We start from the raw sequence: 25,050 nt of genomic DNA, 5'->3' as shown, positions 1-25,050 counted from the left end.
GTCTGTCGAAAGCGGTGTACTCTTATTCTTTTAGTATATCACCGTTTCTGTGGCAGATGAGAATATGTGCATTTGCGATCATGCCAATCGTATTGGCTATTGGACCTGTGATTGACCAAATAAGTGGGGGGTTAACAAAAAAAGATTTTCTCTTCCCCAAGATTTTTCTTCATTTCTTTATCGTCAAAATTTTTTTGTTTTCAGCATGCCACTTTTACGGCTCCGTAGTCTCGAGACTTTAATGGGCTTGTTTATTTGGGGAGAAGGAAGACAAGAGTATAACGACTATCTGGTTCACGCCAGCGCCGCGCTTGTGTGACATTCTGGTTGATGTAAGCGACGACCAGTCTTAGCTTGCGACACTTATCTTCTCATGACGATCCCAGTGATGAATTTAACTGATAAGTACCGTTGGTGTCAGCCAATCCAATTTCCAGGCACCACTGGTACTGGTTTGATGAACTTTGACCTCAGAAACTATCTGAAGATTGTGCATATATTTTCTGTTTCGGCTTTTATCGGCGCCAAAGGAGTGGAACCAAGATATATCTTGTTGACCAAATCGGCCTTGCAATAGGTACGCCTTTCTATATTGCTCTCAAATTTGTTGTCTGTTTGTCTATACCGTATGTGATTCCTTTTGGTGTTAAGTATCTGCGCTGAAAAACTGGGCCACGTTGAAACACTTGAGCAACAACAACATTATTGCAACACGCTGACTGTTCATCTGTGACTGAGTGAGTGTCTTGTGAGGCCAGGGCATAGCTTCTGCCCCCTCGGACCCTGCAGGATAAACATAGGTCCAAAGCAAAAGACCGAACACAATCGGACGCTTTCCATGCCACATATAAACTTGACACGCCTAGAACAGCCATTGCCAAGGATCTCGGCTGGGATCTTTTAATAAGGGGTTAGGCGTAGATCACAGCCGAGGAGTCTTCCAGGTTAAAATAGTGGTATTTAAAAACAGCTTATTGCGTAGAAACACTGTGCCAAAAAAATCTGTGCAAATGAACCAGTACATGCATTTACCAGGTAAAACTCCAATAAATTATGTTCAGTAAGACATTCTCTGTTCCTCAGCCAATTTTTGCCACATTGTATAGCCTTCAACGCTGGAAAATCCAAGATAATTCACAGCTGTAACTTACACTCACATGCTGTGTCAACATTGTGACCTAATAAATCCGGTTGTTGCTTGACGTGCATGCGTGATTGACCTTTCACATGTCTCTATGTTTTGATCAGCTGGCCATCAGTTCTGACAGACAGAAAGAGATGTTACTGCGGAGTCACGAATTTGCAATGTCTGAAGGCTATGGAGCAGAATCACGCACCCCACAATTTGTGGGAAATGCCAAATTAAGTTTGCAGTAAAAAAAAAAAAAATGGAAAGGGATGTTGTCTCAGCAACCGTTCCATTCTAAATTACACAAAAAGGCCTACTGCTGCTGTGCATTTGTGCCTCGCTGACCCAGAATTTTAAAACATGGCAGCGTGCAGCGACCTGCTAAATATCAGCCTATTTTCGACTAAGATTTACAGGAGAATGGTGATGTAAAGGCAAGTAGCGATTGTTGCAAAGTGTGCATAAATATTTCAGCTTTCAGAATTGCAGTGCTATGTGTGTATTCAGGAAGAACCTAATGCGCATGCATCAGAATTGAACGAGAGTAGCTCTTTGTGAACATTATATCGGAATCGGGTCTGCATAACTCTCGGGCTAAGGGTGGCCAGCAGTCGCTGTGTTTCAGTATACATAAACCATCCTTATACAGCCATAGCTCTAGGAGACAGTGCTTATGTAGGACAAGACTTGAAACATAGCCTCATATGCAAGCATTGACTTACCCTGCACTCCTCGGTTTTCAGCTGGGTTGAGTCACACCTAAGACTTTAAAAGAGGAAGTTGTAATTTTCTCGCTTGGTGTTCAGCATGAAGAGGATAGTGCAATGACTGGTTGACCTGTATCAGTATAATGGCTTAGGCGGGGCCACTTACTTGCCTTCGCTAAGTCGTCCCAGTGAAGCAGCACTAGATAAAAGAGTGGTTGAAATCTGTCCTGCAACAAGTAGGCACATTGCATGTACATGCACCCTAATGACTCTTTCGTTGTCATATGACTAAAAAATTGTTTTGTATGGCCTTGAACCCCAAGCAGTCACTCTCTCACTCACTCTGTTTTCAGTGTGCTGTCCCCAACATACTGTTGTTGTTTGTTACATGATGTGGTTTTCTGTAATCGCTGTCCATTTCTACGTCCGATGTATGTCAGTTAATGATATGCTTAGCCTTTCAAACATGTACATGTATAAACATCATGTCATTCATGCACCAAGATTGAAATTTTTTGTATAATCGCTCTGTAATACTTAAAATTTATGTACTTCTGGCATTACCCCATATGGAGGTCTTTGCGAAAAAAGCTGAAGGCGTGGCAGGCTGTCTACAAGTATTACTGTGATAACATCCACAGAGCCTGCGCAAGATGTCAAACATAGCAGATGCACTGTCTTAGCCATGTACACAGTGAAGTTTTGATTCTTTTTTTATGCCCTTCTGGGTTGGATACCAGATACAAGTTGAGGCCAGCCTTAAGGCTAGACTGAACGGGTATAAAGACTGGATTTGACAGGGGTCAGCTTCAGATAAGCTACTATGAAACAGAACATCTGTCACAGCAGCAAATTCAGAAAGAGCACAAACTATCCAGAAATATACAGTGTGTCACGATTTAGTTTAATTTTGGATCCATTTTTTGGGCCAAAGGAAAGAAAAAACATGACACTGAGCAGTTACCTGAGACGCCATTTTTAAGGGGTTATGTCCCCTATTTACCCTGCCAGATTTTGGTCATGGGTCTCAAACAACATCACAATCAATGTTCATGATATTCAGCAGTGTGGTCCAAGACACAGACCTGAAAACAAACAACCTGTCATATGACATATATTTTGGGATTGCTTGAAATGTGCTCTTTTTGATTCTGTTGTGTTAATTGATAAATGTCCGGGGCAGCTTTTTCCGTGTTATGGTCACTTATGCCCTCAGCTCTCAAATCCAGTCTTTATGCCTATCATTGTGGTCTTTAGGCCGGCCATTGAAATGGTACTTACAGACAGTGGCAGTGGAAATAACATTGTTTTGTGGAGGAGTTCAATGCCCAAAAAGCGGTTGTGCGATGTCCTTTCCCACCAAATTCATTTGTGCCCAATGTGCAGATTGGCTCAGGGATCGACAAAGGAAACGTGTTTGAAACATGAACTGTTGAAGGCACAATTCAAAGGAGAATAAGAGGATAATTCACAGGTACTATTTCTAGGTAGCAGAAGGCCTACTGGTTGTCTTAGAAGCTGCAGATTGTGTTTCTTGCTGTACAAAGACATGTCTCCTTTGTCAATCAGTGAACCAGTGCATTCCATATTCTGGGGGAACAGACATGGCTCAAATAAGCCTCTGGCACTCTCTTCCTTCTAAAATCTGTTAGATTACAAGATGTGGGATACAGTCATTGTAAGCAGAGAGCAGAGATAGCGTATGATACATTCATCTGGAAAGGGTAAGAAGTCACTGGGGCAGTTTGTGGAGATGTGATTTTGTCAGTTTTTAAAATTCTTTTTAAACCCATCTGAAAACTTTAGTAGAGTTTGGAAATCACTTCATTAGATGACGATGTGGCTGTCTACTATCTGATCGTCAAATATTGCTATAATCATAAAATTGAATTGAACAAATTGTGGCAATATTTGACCATGCTCCCGGGGCACAGGCCTTGGGGACAGGAATTCACCTTCCACCCTGCTCAGGTCCATGTTATGGTCTCCTTGATGAAAACAGTCAAACTGAGTTATAAATGTCTTACCCGTTATGTGTACAAATACCCTAATTAATCAAATGTATAATCAACTAGACATAATAATACAAACAAGACCTTTTCAGTTATTTGCTGCATGGCTTGAATTTGTCTGTGTGCTAGTGCTGTGGGAGTGTAGAGCGTTTTGAGCCTACATGCTCTCTGGGTTTGCTGTGATAGTCAACCTGCCTCCTAGTGCACCTAGATGGAATTATGTTTAGAATTTTACCTGACACTGAGACCATCATGTCACCAAAAAAAATTTTTTTTTTAATGTGTAGGTAGGTTTTTAACTTCCTCTTCCTTTACACTGGTGGAAATTGAGCCCACCTCTTTAACTAATATGTAGGTCATTTTGGGACAGTTTTTCACATGTGTCTTAGGGTTTCTAAAATCCAGTGGGGTCATCAAAACTATGATATATTTATTGTTGATTGCTTTAATTCTTCTAACGTTATTTAAGTGAGAAGCAGAAAAAAAAAAGAAAAAAAAGCTTTGTATATGAGTTCGTGTGCTCCATGGGCAGACCTAGTTTCGCTAAGTTGACATATGGAAATATACTTCATACCTTTTAGATGGCAATACCAATGTATTTATCTGTTGTTTAATGATATACTTAACAATTTTTCGCAACTTCAAAAATGGGCAAATAATTTCCCTTTCATGCAAAATGGTATAGAAAAAAGACAAGATCAAAAAAGTGATGTTGTCAATTTTGCATCAGTTAAGTGGGCAGATAAACTTTGTTAAAGAAGAATGTATCAGCCAACCAACATCTGTGACACAGGAAATTGTGCTTCACATGAAATTCTGTTTCTGAGATCTGATTGAGTGCAATTTTGTTTTGGAAATTGAAACCAATTTTGGCATGACTCGTTTGCATAACCCGTGTATAATTTGCTGAACAGCACAAAGAAGATTTTGCATAATCTCTTCTGTGTTTAAGCAGATTTTTCAAATTTTGAGGACTGTTAAGTTTTTAGTACTTGTGATGAAGTAAGTTGTTTATGGAATGTTAGAGCTATAATATTCAGTTAAAGAAGATTTATTCTGAATAATTTATCATCGTATAGACTTATCTATATGTATTTGTCTTGAGGTATATAGAGACTCGTTATACCAGTGTCATATCTAGACCCAGTTTAGGTCCGGAAAACATTATGGCTCCCTAACAAATCAAGCTGTATAAAAAAATAACAGGTGAATTGAACAAAAGTTTGCGAATTTCTTAGACTTAAAAGCTCCGAGAAAGCATTATTTTTGTAATTGCATTTAAAAGTATTTCCTTAAGTACAGTTATAGTGTCACCTTGCTTAAACTTTGATGAGAAGCTTCAATTGTTTTTTTTAGATGTTCACCTGTATACATGTAGTTTGTGTAGTAGTAGTAGCCTTTCGTAATATCCATGTGACAGGTACGTAAGTGCAAGTGCCTTTTCAGTTGAGTTTTCACTGGGCAGTAGTGACAGTTGTGTAAAAAGTCAGTGCTATGGAAATACCATGTGGAGTTAGTGTGAAAACCTACCTTTCTGCATGAAGTTTTAATTTCTTATTCAAATTCTGTGACTGACTTTAAGAATATTCATACTTAATTTTAAAACTGTTATGGAATAAACTTTCAGGATATTATTTACCATTACAAATATTGTATATGTATGATGTATGTGAAGGACCCATTGGATATGTTTATAAATGCTTTTTGCAGTCAGTGATAGTATTTTAGTGAGAGCAACAGGTACAACAGTTGGGTGTTTTCCACATTTCCTGAATTCCTCGGTTAGATGCACATGTATGAATTAGAAACTGCGTGTATTTCCCCTGAATCAGCTCGCTCCAGTTCCCTCATTAATCAGTCCAGTTACCTTCTCTGATACAGGAAAAGTCCTAGTGACCTACATGTGGCTATGGCATGTACAGCTTTAAGGGTTGATGAACTAAATACATGTATATATTTGATGACTGTTGTACCACAGTCTACAAGGGTTACAATACTGTGTCCCATTTTATGCCATGTACATAAAATAGAAGTACACAGGGCTGGTTTACTCAGTAACATTAAATGACCTTAACTTGCATTTAAATCCGCACTAGTCATGGCATGTAGCCCTTATATGTGTAGCCCAAACACAATGCAGCAGTCAAAGAAAAAAAGAAATGTCCTACATAATTATGCAATTTATTTCAATTTTTATAATGCACTAAAGAATATTTCACTAATATGATGACATTCTGCATGTGATCTATGAAATTAATAACTCATTTTCCATATTTTGGCATTGATGTGCAGTTCATGCCATCAACTAAATATTATTTTCTAAATGAACAGCTTGTCATGATATGGTTCCAATATTGCCCACGTGATGTCAAGCCATACCGATCCATTCCACAAAATAAAGGATATAATAAGAGACTAGAAGTAGTTCAAGAACGAGCTTGCTACTTGAGCTTAAGTACTTTAACCTCTGTGATGATGTAAGTGTTATAATGTGTTTGGGGTAGCCTACTGTCCCTGTGGACTGAGCTGATAGCTGAGGGGTCATTGCGATAAGTATTGAACCCAGCAGTTGATTAGCCCTATCATATATATATATATATACATGTACGTGTAGGTGACAGCTGTGTTCTGGCCATTTTGGAGATGATTCAGCCTGCACAGATTAACTGCTGCACTCGGCTCCTCTGTCTCTAATAATACTCTGGCATTTTACAGTGTGTATTTAAACACTTACACTGCAGGTGTGGCTGTCAGGCTGCCAGATTTCTGTAAATATACATGTGTAACCTGATATACCGAGATCAGTGTTTTTGGTGTAAATACAACAGGATTTGTTATTTGATAGAGCCAAGTTGAGTAGTTTGTCTTGTCTGGTGAGGTAATCCCAGCACATGATTGAATGTTAAATTTTACCTGTATGCTGGCTACTCGAGCCATTTTTGTTCTCCATATTGATTTTCATACTTCTGTTTATACTTTTTTGAATCATCTTTCCATTGTGGCTTCATATTTACGTATGCGTGTAATTTTGAAGAATGTATGTGTAGCTATTGGTACAGAACAGCTGTGTGACAATATGTGTTTGTACTGTAACTAACAGCGTCGCATATGCTGTCCTCTGCAGTGCATTCCCGCCCCGATATGCTACAGTATCAAGAGTACAAGCATCAACCTCAGTTTCTGTTGATGGATTTCAACACATATCAGGTTATCCATGTGATTAGCATAACTCAGAAACTTGCAGGAGAAGTGATCGTCTTGGTGTTTACATGTATTTGTTATTTTCATGTTTCGTAAACACCAGAGACATCATTTCTGTAGGACTGTTCTGTTTATGTATTTAGTTACATTGTATTTACTGCCTTGTATTGCAGAGCACTGTACACACAGTTACAATGGAGGAGCTGTCCCCTGTCAAAAAGTTTTATGATGGGAAGACCATATTCATCACAGGTGCCACAGGTTTCTTGGGTAAAGTGCTCATAGAGAAGCTACTGCGATGCTGTACAGGGATAAAGAAAATGTATCTGCTGGTGAGGCCTAAGAAAGGGCAGGATGTAGAAAACAGAGTACAGGATTTGGTACAGTGTAAGGTAAGGGCTAACAAACATGCTCTACCTCCAACGGTAGGGCATTTTCTAATTTCATCTCTTTTGTCGCTAGAAGTAAAAAAAAAAAAGTCCTAGTGTACTTTGACTTGAGTGTATCTTGAGTCAAATCTGTCTGGCAACTTTTGGTGATAGTAACTTAAAGTTCTCAAGTTTTGAGGTGCTCCACCCTTCAGTTTTTTTCCATCATTCATCTACAGTAAATGACCTTAAATTTGGGCCTCAGACTTGGAAAGATTAATAGGGTTGATTGTGGTTCTTACTGATTGGGTGCCACAGGAGAGCATCAGGGGTGCTAGGGCACTGTGCTAGGGGACAGTTCTTGAATGTAATAAACTCATGCTTCACAGGAAAGTCAGTCTAGGCTCCTACCACCAACAGTTCATGTTTTCTGCATTTTTAATCATAATGAATTCAGTACATTTACTTCACAAAAAGTGCACTTTGATTGTTTAATGATCACTAGTTTACCAGATGAATGGGAATTTGAGAGAAAACTTTCCGCAGATTGATCGTGAGTGTGACCACCCAGTAACTTTACACATGTGGGGTGGCATTTCAATTACCTGTTAATTTGCAGAACTCTTCATGTACAAAGCTATAACAGAACTTAGCACGCGGTGAATCCTTACTTGCAAACTACCAGCAGATGATGTCATACTGCGTTTAAAGTGACAACTTACAACCACAGGTCTCAAAATCTCCACATGTCTATTATACCTGGCCAAAAAAACAATCTTACATGTAGTAGGTGGCACCTGGGCATATTTGTATATCAGTAAACATACATTTCATTTTGATTTGTAGCCAGTCATTAATGAAGGGTAATGAAATGGGCGGGGAGGCTAATCACCCTCTTCTGTCATCTTACAACAAACTCAGCCCATGTGAAAGTAAACAACAGTAACTGACGGGTGAAACTTTGCATCATTTACCGCTCTGTAACATGTGTAAATACCATTTTAATGAAATATGCACGTCATTATAAATGTAATGACAAAATTGTAAGTGTAATCAAAAATAGTTGCTTAACATATTTGATATATCACATGGTACAGTAGGACTTTTTCTACCTTTAGTGCTGAAAGAGGTGAACTTGAAACTCCCTTATTAGGATTTAATTTGTAATTAACATTTTTGTACAGTTGTGTTTTGCAGTCAGTTAATGTAGGTATTGATACTGTTTGTAAATGTTTTTGCAGAAGTGTTAATGTAAAGAATCTTGCTGCTTATATCTGATCGGTCGTAAGTTAGTGTATGGACTTCAAACTCTATCCATACAATCCACCTTTTTGATTCTGAGAGTAACCTGGAAAAAAATTCAGTTTCGGTATCAAAATAAGTATTTTCTGATCATTTCTTGTTTCTAAAAATGGCTTTTTTGTTGAGAATGTTGAGCTATGAGTTGTAACCTGTACATCTATTTCCCATGAGTTAAACCTGGATTCAACTTGAGTACAGCATGTGCATGTAATTTCTGACTGTTTCCTCAGAATTTATGAATCTTAACACCATTCAGTATTATGTGAAATCACAAGAGAGAGAATTAAGGTTATGGTCAGGTATGTTTCCAACTTTCAAATGACATTTTCTCCCAGAACAGATGTGACCACTGTTTACTGTGAATATACTGGGGGGGAAATTCTTGAAAACCGCATTAAACACCAGTCTAATAAAAGTAAGCAGGGTATGGTTTATTGATTCGTTGTAAATGCCTTTTTCTCTCTCCTTTAAACCTATTTATTGTTCAGCACTGAGCTGTCTGAACTGCATTGACAAATGTTAGTATACTTCTTGTGATGATTTGATGTCCTTTTAGAGGAAGATGCTTGATTGGCTGTATCTTTTTCACAGGTTTTTGACAAGTTACGGAAAGAGCAGCCAAATTTCCATGAGAAACTGATTGCCATTGGTGGAGACATCCAAGAGCCTGAGATCGGAATTGACCAAGCAGACTTACAGCTGTTGAAGGAAGAAGTTGATGTTGTATTCCACAGCGCAGCTACTGTCAAATTCGATGAGCCATTGAGGTGAAGGAGCACTTTGTGTGACATGCACGAAATCAGTGATCAGAGTTTGCTTGAAATGTAGATCACGGCCTCAAGTTAACTTATATCAGCTGCCCTAGCTATTCACTGAAGTACATGTGTCCCAGTATAGAACCTCCAGTTTAAACTGGAACTGCTGAGCTGTGGATATGTGTGCTGGTTAATGCAGCTTTACCACATACTAGTTTGATGCATTTACGAGTCCTAGACCTGATTTGTTCATAAGGAGTCTTTTTTTTTTTTTTTTATGACACCACTTCAAGAAGTCGACTTTTATTCTTAGACCATGGCCCGATGTTATCATCCCACTTTCTTGATAACAATTTCTATTTATTCAATGAGCGATGATTGGGTCTATATGTGCTAATACAGTTATCAAGCATAATCAAGGGCGTTATCAACCATACCATTATTACCATGCTTGATAACGGACTTAGTTCCTATAACGGTATTAGAGCCTATACCGAAACATTGCTCACTGGATAAATGGAAGTTGTTAACCATATTTTCGTTTTTTTATCCAACTCAATTTCTAAATGCTATTAAAAGAAGAATTGAACTTTCTGAAAACAAACATTTGGCTGTTTTATTAAACTTTCAGACTGGTAATTTTCTCCAAACATTCTGGTTTCCCCCACCATAAAACTGACTTGATTTTTATTAAACCATGTTTAGTATTAAACCAAAACAAAAAAAAAAGAAAATTTCCTCTACTCTAGTGCTTGTGAACAGATAAACTAGTCAACCATAAAGCAAAGCACATTGTAAAATAAGTCCAACTTGTGTATAAACAGGGGCCTGATGAAATGACAGAACTTTACATGGGAAATTTCGGTACTTGCTCTTTAGGGGCCTGTATATCAATCTGTTGCAATGTTAGTTAAGACATATTTACTGTGGTGATGTTGTCATCAATGTTATGCCAGGCACAAGTAACGTCTGCTTGGTATAATGGCTCCCAGGTGCTCATAGTGAGGCAGTAGTACTGCTAATGCAGGTGCTGATACTCTGTGACTCAGTGAAGTATCATGTCTGCTGGGTTTTGCATCGATGTTTAGTGAGGCAGCACTAATAATGCATCCGACGATTGTGATGTGAAGGAAATATTGTTAAAAGTCAACATTAAATCCAAGCCCACCGTCATTAAAAAACATACCAGAAATTAAGATGAAATCATTGATAAAAGCAAACAGGAGGCCTAATATGTTACATACAAGATCAGAGTGAATACTTCCATTTTTTAGCTCACCTGTATATACAGGCTTAGCTTATGCTGTACCCTGACTGTTGGCATCGGTGTCAAATAATATAGAAAGCAATGTTAAACAAAATGTTAGGGCTGGTATCTTAAGAAGAACTGCAAGTATTGAACTGCAGGTTTGCACACATGTAGAGCACAATAGCACGAAGGGGATGTTCCATTGATGATTGGATATGTGCATATTAAGTACCGTAAATTACTGAATTCCTGACTTAGTGTATTGTGTACAAGAATGAGTATTAAACGAAGGGTTACTGATGGTTTCTCAAAAAAGTACTGCATGTATTGAGCTCAGGGATTGCACACATAGAGCAGAATAGCATGAGGGGGATATTCCATCGTTGATTCGGTGTGTACATATTACGTACCATAAATTTCTGAATTCTTGACTTAGTGTATTGTGTATTAGAATCACTGTTAAACAAAATGTGAGGGGTGGTATCTTTAAAAGTATAGTATGTATGTACCTGAAGTTTTACAGGCATGTGAAGCACAATGATGATGATCCATCACTGATGCACTGTGAGAATATTAATCACTGTAAATTCTCAAATTCACGATCGCAGTCCTTTATGCATGAGTTTTGCATTCATTGTCTCATACAGGTGAGCGCTTTGGTAGCCTTGCTTCCAATTCTAAGTTTGTGCCGATTTTGGGTATATTCTTGTTCAACAGTGTTATCCCAGTTGGGGGGAGGTCCCATTTTACAAAGCCGTTGTTATTTGGACGTATTGAAGAGATACATCAGTGTGGTAAATGCTCTTGACATAGCATTGCGACACCTGTCTGAAACTCGCCCCAAACTGTAAATGTTCTTTACTTTTTCACAAGGAGTAAATATCAATTAAATAAGGAAATCAAATTAACCACTGGATGGGGATTCTTGTTTGTAAGCTAAAAAATATGTATAATAATTTGTTCCCACAGGTTGGCACTAGAGCTGAATGTCATTGGTGTACAAAAGATGATAAAATTGTGTAAGCAATTGAAGCATTTGGAGGTAAGATTCTGCTTTTTGCTTGTTCTGCTTGAATAACAGTAAGTTGGTTTGCTTGTCCTGGTTTCCCTTAGGCCTTCAGCTTAAATGTTCTCGCCAAAACTGATCAACCCCTGACTGGTGAAGTTGCAAGCTTAAATTCAGCTTTCGCTGATTCTTCTGCGGCTTAATTCACAGAGTTGGTTGTATGGTGCTTTTCTTAAGGCACCCTGGATTTCTCCACCAGCAAACCATTGTGTGAGTGAAAATATTTTCACTTTGACATGGAACTACTGTCAAATAGGAAGAAATGAATAAACCTTCCGTAAGCCTTATGCATGTAATTTCAGTGTATAACATTAGTGAAAGAGTAAAAAAAAATATGCGGAATATGGAGGTAATTCTCCAAAACTCTCCAAGAAGGTTGTTGTAAACTTCCTCTGATCATTCTGCTTTGAAGTTGTGTGTAGTGTCTGATTTCATACATTTCTCTGTATATGGCACTTCTAAATGTAAGCTCAGACAAGTCCAACACATACTTACTCTTGCCTTGCATTGTAATCTACCCAAAAAACTTCAAACAAATACTTTAATCTGAACTCAGAATGTCAACGTTACCAAGATCTTTGTCATTGATGTTAAAATGCGTCTAATTTTTAGATTCACCTCACCACTGAATAATGTTTTTCTGGCCGTCATATTTTCTCGCAGGCATTCGTACACGTTTCGACAGCCTATGCAAACTGTGACCGTCCGTTTATAGAGGAAGTGATCTACCCAGTCCCGGTTCATCCACACAAACTACTGGATTCCCTTGAGTAAGTGGACCAAATACCAGTGCTCAGAGGAAGAACAGATGTAGAAAGCAATTTATGATCCATTGTCTCTTTGTGTTGTTCACAATTGAGGAAGGTTGACAGGGGCTGGCTCTTCAATGCTGTATTGAAACAGGAAAGTGGGAAGATCTGTCAGCAAAGCTGTGGATGGTTGTGGGTTTTCTTTGGGCTGTGCTCACTATTGTCCCACCATAATGCTGGTCACCATCACATAAGTGAAATATTCTTGAGTACAGCATAAAACTACAATAAATAAATTCAATAAATAAACAAATAAATAAAAGAAACAGTGAAACAGGAAATTTCACATAACCTGTTTGAACATTGACCATGTGCAACGCAGGTAGTGCCAACAGATTTTATTGTATTGTTCAAGGTATATGAGAACAGGAAAGATAGGCAAAACACACCAAAATTTTCAGTGCATTTAATTTTTCTTTCCCTATCCTCTCCATTGTTTGAAAAGAATAAAGAAATGTGAAGATATCTAATACAAATAAATTGCATTTCTTAAGCTCATACCTGATATTGAGAAGATGTTAACTGTAGGTGTTGCTTATGATTGGACTGTGTACATATATGCCCTCCCCCCACAGGTGGATGGATGATGACATGCTGAATTCTATCACCCCTAAGTTACTGGGTAACAAACCCAACACCTACACGTACACCAAACAGCTGGCAGAGCACCTGCTGGTCACAGAGGGCGCTTCTCTACCACTTGCCATCGTCCGACCCTCCATCGTGGGGGCGGCTTGGAAGGAACCGGTGGCAGTAAGTCTTGATTCTTTTTTCCACTAATTCACAAGGCCCAGGTGAAATGCTAAAATTCTGCTCTGTTTATGGATGAAGAAATATGCAGAGTGGAATTTAAGCTACCTGATGGATGTGAATGAATACCAAGCAGTGTTAAAGGGATGTTTGTAATCGGTCTTTGACCCAGAGGAATTGTTGTAGTCTCCCTCTGAAAAGATGTATATTTCCATAAAACTGACAACCTTTATATATTAACAAAAATGTTATCTTACAGTATGACATTTAACATCAGTCAAATAAATAAATAAGTCACGTGTCTAAAAATGAGTGAAATGAAAAAGTTGGATAACCCATGGTGTGGGCAAGTCTGGAAACTCTAACATAAATAAGGTTGTGATGAATCAGAAGCGCCTATTGGGCGGAGTGGCCAGTATGTTAGTGCATCATAAGGACTCGCAAGTCCTGCACAAGTGCGGTCAATGCGAGTTCTAGTCCAAGCTGGTTTCCTGTGTGATCATGGGTTCTGCCCATTATTTAAGGTAAATATTCTTGATTACATTGTTTACCACGAGTCAAATAAATAAATAAAAATGTTCAGGAATGTGACTGGTGCATGGAAATGCTAGAATGTTAGGAATGTGAAAATTACTGAATAAATAACACACTTTTTTTCTGTTTTACCTATTCTTGTAATGAATGGAAATGTTCTCTGGACTATAAAAAGTACATGTAAAAGGAAAGAAAACTAAAGTAGTTCCAAACATTATTGCTGGTTATGATGAAAGTTAGAACCTCTGGTCTTTCTTTAATGCCAGGATATCCACTTTTTGGCTTTCTCCTTTAATGTTTACAACTAGTGTATGTAATAGATTGGGATGTGTTGATGACAGATTTATGTTACCTTTACAGGGATGGATTGACAACTATAATGGTGCTAGTGGCATCTACATAGCTGTAAGTATGATCTGTATTTTCATGTATGTAATGTTCTTGCTAACTCAGGTATCGGATATTTTTGCTCCAGGAATTAAACCTTGATTGCTCTTGCTGGTTTGATGAGCTAAGTCATTGTGTTCATAGCAACCGATCTGCACCTTTACGAATTCAGAACTTTAAATCAAGCTCTTGATATTTTGGCTGTGGCTTTGTCAGGAGATTTGTACGTGAGGGAAGGGCTGTGGTTTACTCTGGCACCTCAGATCCCCTCCACCCCCTCCACCCCATTCTATAACCTGTATCTGGTCATGTCAGAGATGTAGTGCAGAAATTATATCAAATATGTATACTTGATACATATTTTTTTTATTACTTTTTATTATTTGTAGTTAGTATTTTATTTATTGATAATATTCAAGAAGCATATCTGCAGCCAGCATTATGGTGGGAGGAAACTGGACAGAGCCCAGGGAAACCCACAATCATCCTCACCTTCCCATGTGATACATTATAAATATAAGAGCTTTCTGTGTAACTTTATTAGATATGTTTGTTTAGTTGATGATGTAGCTGTTTTTGTATTGCAATAGACAGGTAAGGGTGTGTTAAGGACTATGAAGGCAGAGAACAGCGCTGTGGCAGACATCGTACCAGTAGACATCCCCATCAACATGATGATAACAGTAGCCTGGTACACCGGGGTGACCAAACCCAAGTCTACCCTCATCTATCACGCCTGCACGGGGGCTGTTAACCCCTTCACTTGGGGGGAAATGGGTGAGTAGACTGTAAACACTTGAGAGACTGAGGCAGCTTGTCTGCAGTAGTTTACAGTTTGTTTCTCGTAGTTTACAGCTTGTCTCTAGGACTGGTTACTGCTTGTCTCCAGTAGTTTACAGCTTGTCTCTAGGACTAGTTATTGCTTGTCTCCAGTAGTTTACAGCTTGTCTCTAGGACTAGTTATTGCTTGTCTCCAGTAGTTTACAGCTTGTCTCTAGGACTAGTTACAGCTTGTCTCCAGTAGTTTACAGCTTGTTTCCAGTAGTTGATAAACCTGTGGTTTACAAAATTTGCATGGACCGCATTGGCCGGCCATGTTACAGTATATATTTGCAAATACTTGCAACATTTATGTCTTTGTGCCAGCATTGATATTCCCCTAAAGGCTCTAACCATTGAGGTTTCAGACTCTAAACCTCTCAGTAGCTCAGCTATGTAGGTTGGATAAGTGTGTGGCAAAAAATAGGTCATAAAAACTCTTAATCAAAACCTCATAAAAACAAAAATAGCAGTCAGTTTGACATTAAGATATAAACATGCTTTTATTTATAATAACTGCACACATAAAAAGTTAGATATGAAAATATTTTACTGGTAACTGTTAGCTTGTGTCTGTATTGTATTTCCATTGTTCCATGTTATATTGGATAACTGACCTTTTTGGAATTATGCACACATATATGTTGAATTCTTTGCTTTTGTCTTTCACAGAACCAATCGTCAGAAATTCCTTCAAGAGGATTCCCCTGGACTGTGCCTTCAGACGACCCAACTTGTTCCTTACGAATAACAGGTGTGCACAGCAAAGTTCTGTGAGACATAGGACAGGTTCTGTAACTTGAATAGGGTCTGTGGAAACTGTGAGATAGCCAATCTTAGTACTTCCTTGCTTGATGTGTCATTTGAGAAGTCTAAGGCATGTTGAAGACCAAGAGTCCTTCACTAATACCCGGTTTCCTCCCACCTTAATGCTGGCCTCTGTCGTATAAATAAAGTATTCTTGAGTACCGCGTAAAACACCAAATGAATCGATCATTCATTCACAAATACTGTATGTAATTTGTATATGACTTTGGAAAGTATGTTAGGAACTTGGCCAAAGGACTGTTGTTTGTTCTGGGTACTCTGGTTTACTTCATTCATTAATTCTTGATAGTGAAACTAAACAGTGGTCAGATAAACCAAATTGTTTTTATTGACACCTCTCCCACATATAGTGTAAAGATGGTGTGACATGCACAAAGATGTTATGATTACATCTTCATATTATTAATTTGCTGTTTCCATTGCAATCAGCATTTGTTGTGTTGCTGTCAAAGTTTATTATGTGTAATTTGTAAAATAAATAAATAAATTAATTTTATGCTTTCTTTTCAAGCTTGCTTCATGATTACTGGATCTTCGTTAGTCATTTGATACCAGCATATATGTTTGACCTTGCCTACAGCGTGCTCGGCAAAAAGCCAAGGTTAGATTTCATATACACTTTATACATCTTATTATTTACCTATTACCTTTCCGTATTCTAGGTATACTTTACTTTATTATAAGTTATCCGTATGTTGACAAGGTAATATGGGGATTTAAACCCTGGGCGTGAAATTTTAACCCTGAGCCGCTGGCGATGCGCCATGGAATGCAGCGTCACAAAGAAAAATGATGTCAGGCTGCACAGTAATTTAGCTGCGCAGGATGTAAATTTAGTGTCACAGAGAAAAATGATGTCAGGCTGCACAGTAATTTAGCTGCGCAGGATGTAAATTTAGTGTCACAGAGAAAAATGATGTCAGCCTGCACAGTAATTTAGCTGTACAGGTTGTAAATTTAGTGTCACAGAGAAAAATGATGTCAGCCTGCACAGTAATTCAGCTGCACAGGTTGTAAATTTATTGTCACAGAGAAAAATGATGTCAGCCTGCACAGTAATTTAGCTGCGCAGGATGTAAATTTAGTGTCACAGAGAAAAATGATGTCAGCCTGCACAGTAATTTAGCTGTACAGGTTGTAAATTTAGTGTCACAGAGAAAAATGATGTCAGCCTGCACAGTAATTCAGCTGCACAGGGTTTAAATCTCATGTACCCTTGTGGGCATGGCGTGCAGCTCTGACAAGTGCATGTCAACATTTTAACCCACCTGATAACTCAGTAGCAGGCGAAAATCATGGTTGATGTAGGGACAGTTACTATTATACCCCTTCCACTACAGAAGAGGCCTCGGCAGTTAACTCGTGTCTGTCAGTCCGATTCATTGTATTTTTTTTTTGAAGCTTGGTACAAGTTTGAGAGTTTGTTCTGTTTTGGAGTGTTTTGTGGACAGCTATTATTCCAACAGCTCACACCAGGTGGGAACGTGTATTGTGAACTTATAGTTTCATGAAAGCTTCTTTCTCTATGTAATATTTCTGTTGATACCAATAAATAATATGTCATGTACAAGACATTACATAATTTTGAACACATGGTGTGCTATTTGGGATCACCCATTCAACTGTTTTTGTTTTCTCTTGCCACTCAGAATGGTCAAGACGTATAACAAACTGCATAAGACAATTGGCACGTTGGATTACTTCACCACTCATTCGTGGGAGTGGACTTACCACAACCTGGACATGCTGCGCAACCAGCTCAGTGCCGAGGATAAAAAGGTGAGAGAGGGAATTGATTGATAATCACACAGATAATAACACTGCTGATCCAAGGTGTTCCTACTCAAACTTGTTCGCTTGTTGGGTAAAATGACGACATCAGTTAACACCAATTATAATGGGGCTCACCAGCCTTCTGCAAGGGGAAACAAATCTTGTAACTGATGGAAAAGTGGCGCTCTCTACCTACTTGAATAACAATGCCAATGTAATCTTATTGAAATGAATGGCATCGTTATTAAAGTAGGTAGTGGGCACTGTTGTGTCACAGGGCTCGAAGTTAATGACTAACTGCTCCCATATGAGACTAAAATTTTCGTTTGTGCAAAGTTAAACTCACGTGCGACTAGGATATCATCATTCGCTTGAGCATGCTATTGATCATTTAAAGTTGTCAGTGGTCTGGTTCGTTGATCAGGTCAAAATCTGCTACTTGACAGGCCCTGATAATTCAGTTAGGGCCGGTGTCTACTTAGGATCCAAGTTCAATCCTGGGTTGGGTTACAACGAAGACTTTAAAAGAGGAAGTTGGAACTACATGTAGTTAAGGCACCAAACATGGAGTGAGTGAGTGAGCGAGTGACCGAGTGCTTGGGGTTTAGTGTCGTACTCAACAATTTTTCAGTCATATGACGACGCAGGTATCCTTAGGGGGGTGCATGTATGTATAATGTGCCTCCTTGTAGCAGGACGGATTTCCACCGCTCTTCTATCTAGTGCTGCTTGACTGAGACGACTTACCGAAGGCAAGTAAGCCACCCCGCCCGAGCCATTATACTGATATGGGTCAACCAGTCGTTGCACTATCCCCTTCATGCTGAAATCCAAGCGAGGAAGTTACAACTTCCTCTTTTAAAGTCTTAGGTGTGACTCGATCAAATATTGATCCTGGATCTACCAGTCCCGAAGTGGACGCTTTACCAACTGTGCTATCCGGGCCGGTACCAAACATGGAAATTGAAAAAGTGTTGTACTGTGAGTGCTACAATGACTATGCATCAACTTACTTCAACTGCTTTTTGAAAAAAAACTCAAGCTACATGTGATTGTGATATATGTTAATTTTCACCTGCTCCAGTACATTGTTTATCTTGTATGAACTTTTAGATATCCAATCACCTTGGTTGTTTTTATGTACCTATATCAGCTACTTGATCCATGGGTAGTTAAAGCTTTGTGAAGCTGGGATACACTGTAAATGTTTTTTGTATTTCATTTTTTTTCACCTTTTGCTTTCTTGGCCTTAAAATGTTACCTGTTTGCCTCGAAAAAAAAAGGGCAAAGTTAGGCGCACAGTGTGACTGAGAGAAAAACTAAACTCTGAGCCCTGGTAATGACTTACAGGATTTGCTCCCTTTGGTAAACCAGAATGGTTGTTACAGTTTTTTTCTGACCTGCACTAGTGGTCTGTCAGATTATTTTGACTTTACAACGCGATCTATGAATTTTGTGGTGTCTTTTTTTTTGTGGTGACTTTATTTGCATGTGTGTTTTTTTTTTGTTTTTTTTTTTGCATATAAATATGGGAAATAAATCTTCTTTCTTCCTACCCTTAACTTGGAGCAAAAGGTGCTGGTGTGTTGTGCCGGTGTGTTTATAAAGCACAGCATTTTTGCCAAACTATTGTAACCTTGTTGCAATGGCCAAGAGGCTATAGAGCATCTGCCTCATAAATTGGAGCTCCATTCCTACCATTCCGACCTAAGACTTCAGAATTAATGACCTGGCCATTTTTTAATCTGTTGACCCGTTAATTTTGAGGAGCACCAGGTATGGGCCAACTTGAATAAAGCTCTCTTAACGTTACTTGCATTGTAATGATGTAATGCTTATGTAGCTGGTTGCCATGGTTGTTGCGTACTCGTAACATTGAGAGTGAATCACTGAATATAACCAAAATGATGACCCTAGGTTCATGTAAACACTGCAAACCCAACGTAAGACAGCTCCACCTCACAGAATCTTGGCTCCACCATACCTCATAGAATTATCACATGAATATCTGTCTTCTATATATAATACATGTGGCACTTTTTGAGAATAGTTAGAAGTGTTACTGTTAGGTGTAGAATTAGTGTTAAATACATATATATATATATATATTTAGACATTAACACATAGTGTTGCATGCCAAATGCAGAATGTTTAATATGTATGTATTTTTGTCATTTTAGACATTTTACTTTGATCCACGAGCCCTTCACTGGCCGACGTACATAGAGAACTATTGTCTTGGCACGAAACAATACATCCTGAATGAGGATATGGCAGGACTACCTGCTGCGCGAGCACATATGAGGAAGTGAGTGAAACCGTACCATTCTCTTTTTCTCTCTCTCCCCCTCCATATAAACTTACCTTGTCTCTTGGAGAAAAAACAAAAATCAGAAAGTGCTCCACACTTTTTTTATGTGTCTTCGGTTTTTTTATTCATGCGTGACATAAATGTCACATATTATACCTAACCTCAGCCGTTCAGTAAAAATGCGGGATTGCATATCTGATATCTTAATTTGGATATTTGTGGCTGCAAATTGAGAAATGGGTCATTGAAAATGTGGCCAAATATCAGGCACTGGAGCATAGGTAGATTAACGCCTAAGATACAAGGTATTCATGAAACAGGCAGGCTGAATTCCTCATAAAGAGTACACCTTATTCAGTTTACATCCAAGATTATGTCAAGTAATAAACCTTTTATTCTTATTTTTTGTTTCAGACTGCGGAACATTCGTTACGCATTCAACACAGTGCTCGTTGTTGCTCTCTGGAGAATACTAATTGCCCGATCAGATATTGGCCGAAATCTTTGGTATCTCATCATGGGGCTTGTGTTCAAATTTGTCCGTTACTTTCGAGTGACAAGCACAATCCGAAAGGAGTAACCTGTACCAAGAGCGGAAGGAAGTGTCCATCATCCAATCACTGCCATTGGCTGAGGGATCTTGTAACATGATTACCTCCCTTGCCAGTTTGTTAACCATCATTCAATTTTATCATTGGTGATCAGAGCAAGCTTTTGTTGCCGTCTTTTTGTCAGCATTACATTATGAAAGTAAATATAGTCTCATGTAAGAACATATTTTCACATTTGATGGCTGACAGCTTTTTTTTTTTTATTGGACATGCCTGTTCAGTGGTGCATCATATTTTCATGAAAGTTGAATAATTTTATGCAAATGAGTGCTATTTGTTAGTATCTCTTTTCAGCTTTTTATGAATTACACCAGTCATGTATTATCTACATTGGTAACAGCATCCATGGGAACTTGGTTATATGTATTAACTGGTAGAAATTTACTAAAATTGTTATTTGTTTATTTGGGTTTTAGAGGACACCTTTTGATAAATAAAATGTTTAACATAAGCATATTAGTTTTATTAAAATTAAAAAAGCCTTTTTGAAATGCGTTCAGGAAGTGGTTCTTGGGAGAATCTGTAAATGTTGTAGCGCACACTGCACTTGTCTTCAGAATAATTGACATTTATGGTTCTGTCACTCCATGAACCAGTCTGTGGTTTTATTATGAGAAGTAAATTATGTAGTTTTATTTGTGTTGAAAGTCTGTTTTTTAAAGTTATAATTTACTTGTAAATACATTTTAAAAAAAGATAAAAGAAGAAAATCAAAGTGAAGTACGCAATATACCTCAGTGTTGGTGGATCTCGTACTTGTTTATGATACTGATGTCAGGTCACCATGACCTAGTTTGTTTTGTTGTCATGGATAAAACAGTCCTAGTTGATCCCGTTTTAAGAATAAGACAGTCCTAGTTGACTCCTTTATAAGGATAAGACAGTCCGAGTGGATTCCTTTACAAGGATAAAACAGTCCTAAATTATCCCCTTTGAAAGGATAAGACTATCCAAGTTGTCACCTTTTTAAGGATAAGACATCCTTGTGCCCCTTGTAAGGATAAATCAGTCCCAGTTGATCTTGTTTTAAGGATAAATCAATCCTCGTTGATAAGTGTTTCAAGAATAATTAAGTCCTAGTTATCTCTTGTTAAGTCCTACAGGTCTCCTATTGAAAGTAAGAGAGTCCTTCATGTAGTTGTCCATTGTTCCAGTGTCTCCCAGCTGCTGAGAATAAAATTACTCACAGACCCTACCTAAAGGGCTGTAGGCTGTCTGAGGGTCCCAGGATTGAAGATAAGACCTAGTTCTATCAGAATTTGGTCAGTATTGTCTGTATGTGTCCTGTTGTTGAATAGCTTTTGGTCATATGTAGTGACACAACTAGTAAAACATAAATTGGCTTCCCGGTGTTACTATTATAGTCATGAATAAATTACTGAAAGGTTTTCAATAATGGAAAATTGTTTTATTATACAATGATAATGTGAAATTTAAATCTATTAATTTATACATTATATGTAAATGTATGAAACACTTGTGTAAATACTTGTATGAGAGTTTGTGAAAGTAATTTACATTATTTGTATCAAGAAAACATTTTGTACATATATTTAATGTAGGCAACAAAAATGGCTTGGTCTAATTGTAACATTTTCATATTGGAAATCGTTATTCATGGTGCTCTTCATTTATTGTGGTGAGAGGCGACATGTTAAGGCACTTGGTTGATGTTTGAGATGCTGTTTCTTATCCATGTTAAGGTTATGGTATACTTGACCGTACAAATTTTCAGCGCTGTCACTAGCTGTTAAGGCTGACTTCAACTCTTAGCCTTAGAGTTTTTAAGCTAAGCATGTTTATATAATTTTGGTATTCCCATCTCGCATCACTTGCAGAAATATCACAGAGACAGGCATCATCATTACAAGACTGCAAATATGTCCTAAAAATGAAAAATATTTTATTATTTGTTGTAGGATCAGCTTAAGTACTGAACATTGATAATGATCGTATTTACAGAGCTGTCGTTTTGTCAATCCACATAAGAAGGCTAAACTATGGCTATTTGTCATCAGTACTTAATGAACAGTGCTTAGTTTATTTTATATATGATCATTGGTAGATCACGTCCCTATTCAAATAGTATTTTCTTCTCATCAGAATTTTTCTTTAAGGTCATTGTTTGATTGCGTTTATTGTCAGTTTTTCCTTTTCTTTATTACCCCTATATGAAATACTGAGCTGTAAATGATTTCTGTGGAATGGATTTTGCAAAGGAAGAACAGGTAGCTTATGTTGTTGTTCAGTGCTAAACACAGTTTATATTTTGTACATGTTTAAAATGGTAAATACATATACTTGCAACTGTTTCCATTCATATCTTCAATGCTCTTGATGTATTCCCAAGAGGACATTGTCAGAAGTGTATATTGTGTACCGTGTTGTGTCGCTACTGAACAAATTGCTCTTGTATATTTGAAGTCTTCATGTTATAAATGGTTCATGTTTCCATTCTTATAGGCTTAGTATAAGCGCTACATGTAACTTCCTGTACAGATGTAAATAACTTGTGTGGAGGCTACTTTATGGGTGTACCTTCTGTATTGGCTGTAAGAGGCATACTTGTCTATTGTAAGATACAAGAGTAAGTAGCCAATTTTGAAGTAGTAATCATGCTGCCATTTGCTAACTTTTTGTAACTGTATTAAGAATATTAACCATGTATTAAATGGGCTTATCAGCCTGCTTGTGTCAGCTGGGTGTGATTACTGGACAGAAAGGATAGGTATACTGAATAGGCATATAGTACAAGTGATGAGGACAATTACATGTTCAAAGAAAACTGTATATCGGATCTGAGTAAGCCCTTTTCAAAAAGTTTTCCTTACTCTTTCTTTTCTCCACTTCTTTTGCCTGTTCTTATGATGTACATGTGGTGATTGTAAAGGTCTGGGGTAGATTCCACACAATCATTTTTGATCTTGGAATACAGCACATGTACTGCAAAATTTATTGCTTCAGATATTCAGTTTCTGGTAGATTTCTTTTAACATCACGCTAAATAATTGGGTGTTTAAAATGAATTAGATTTTGATGTCAAAAGTGACTGTGTGGAATCATGCAATATTAAATAGATGATTGAGGGAATATATAGTCTAGAACTTCAGAAAAGTCTCCCACAAGCTGAAAATACAGATGGTTGTCCGTACACAGCCCAGGGTCAGGTGGAGGATTTAAATGATAATCTTGTACCTTGTAGTATGAATAACCAGAGGACCAATGGTGAGGAATGAAGACTGTCTAACATCTGGACAAAAGCAATGTGTTGTTTTTTGCTCCTTTGCTGGATAGTCTGATTCTCACAGGACTACATGTGCTCTTCTCAAAAAAGAATTTCGCCAGTAACTTCCATTGTTCAGAGAACTGGTGGGATTCATTTACGATTTGATAATAAGGCCCATTTTAGCAAAAATTTGTGAATCCATTTTTTATTGCACTGTAAAAGATATATGGGTAGGTAATGTGAGAACTTTGTCTTGGTAAAGACCATTTTGTTATTAACTTTGCGTGTGTCTAACATTTGTGCATGTATATGTTGTGCATGGTTATATGTATTGTAGTTTGATGTGTTTAAGGTCAGAGATTATATCTGGGCTGGGTCAAGACATTTGTTCATCAACCTTCATGTAAACAGGTACATGTATGTTGAAATTTTTCCCTTTTTATGCTGTTATAAATGTCTAAGTGGCCTATGCCTTCTAAATCCGGTTTATTTACAGTGTGCATACTAACCGATAGTTGTCTAAAATAAAGTGAACTGGGCTGAAATGTTTTTGCTTGTGATTTTTACAAGTTGAAGTAACAATCATGTCAGAAGTTATTAACACTATGCATGATAATCTCTCAGTTAGCAGTGGGGGAAGCCATGTTGCCCACGGTAAAACACTTACCACTGCACACTGTATTCATGTAGACAAGTGATTTTCAACAAACGTTGAGATGTTCACGTGTCTTTAACCTCTCAGCCATGCCCCACATTTATGAAAAGGTCAGACTCTAGAAAATCTATTAAAACTTCGCATCCAGCTTGATGGGTGGGGTAAACCACCAACCTCTGGCAAAACACTGGAAACTTCCCACATGTGACACGAGTCCAAACGATTGCAACAATGCGCCTATACCAACCAGATGAATCAACAAATTCCCCATCCAATGCCAGGATTCAACCTGCATCTTGTGGACCTTGTGGTTGGTGCAGTGCATTTTGCTCATGAGCAATGTCTTGCTTCTTCCATCAGGAAATCACATTCTTTGCTACAGAAGATTCCTTGACTGTATCCAGCACTTCAGTGAAGTACTAGTTGAGTTACACTTTAGTCTTAACTGGATGATCCAATGAAATCTCTCAGCATACTTCTCCTTGTCCTGTTATTTTTAGATCAATATTGCATGATCATGCAACCTCAAATTTGTCTTGCACACCAAAGACAAACTCT

General features: G+C 38.0%; 1 protein-coding gene across 1 annotated transcript; it reads left to right on the top strand.

Moving 5' to 3' along the window:
• Positions 1–455: 455 nt before the first annotated feature.
• Positions 456–24,672, top strand: LOC135466451 (fatty acyl-CoA reductase 1-like). Its single transcript, XM_064743924.1, has 13 exons — positions 456–577; positions 7,223–7,441; positions 9,311–9,486; positions 11,693–11,765; positions 12,453–12,559; positions 13,174–13,351; positions 14,243–14,287; positions 14,860–15,046; positions 15,761–15,842; positions 16,428–16,517; positions 17,566–17,695; positions 19,870–19,997; positions 20,415–24,672. Exons 2-13 carry the CDS (start codon positions 7,244–7,246, stop codon positions 20,578–20,580), a joined length of 1,560 nt encoding a protein of 519 aa, XP_064599994.1. The 5' UTR covers positions 456–577; positions 7,223–7,243; the 3' UTR covers positions 20,581–24,672.
• Positions 24,673–25,050: the final 378 nt, after the last annotated feature.

Source organism: Liolophura sinensis, chromosome 6, assembly GCF_032854445.1.
Source record: "Liolophura sinensis isolate JHLJ2023 chromosome 6, CUHK_Ljap_v2, whole genome shotgun sequence".
Taxonomy (NCBI): domain Eukaryota; kingdom Metazoa; phylum Mollusca; class Polyplacophora; order Chitonida; family Chitonidae; genus Liolophura; species Liolophura sinensis.
The sequence above is the reverse complement of the archived record's forward strand: the minus strand, read 5'-3'. Positions and strand labels throughout refer to the sequence as shown.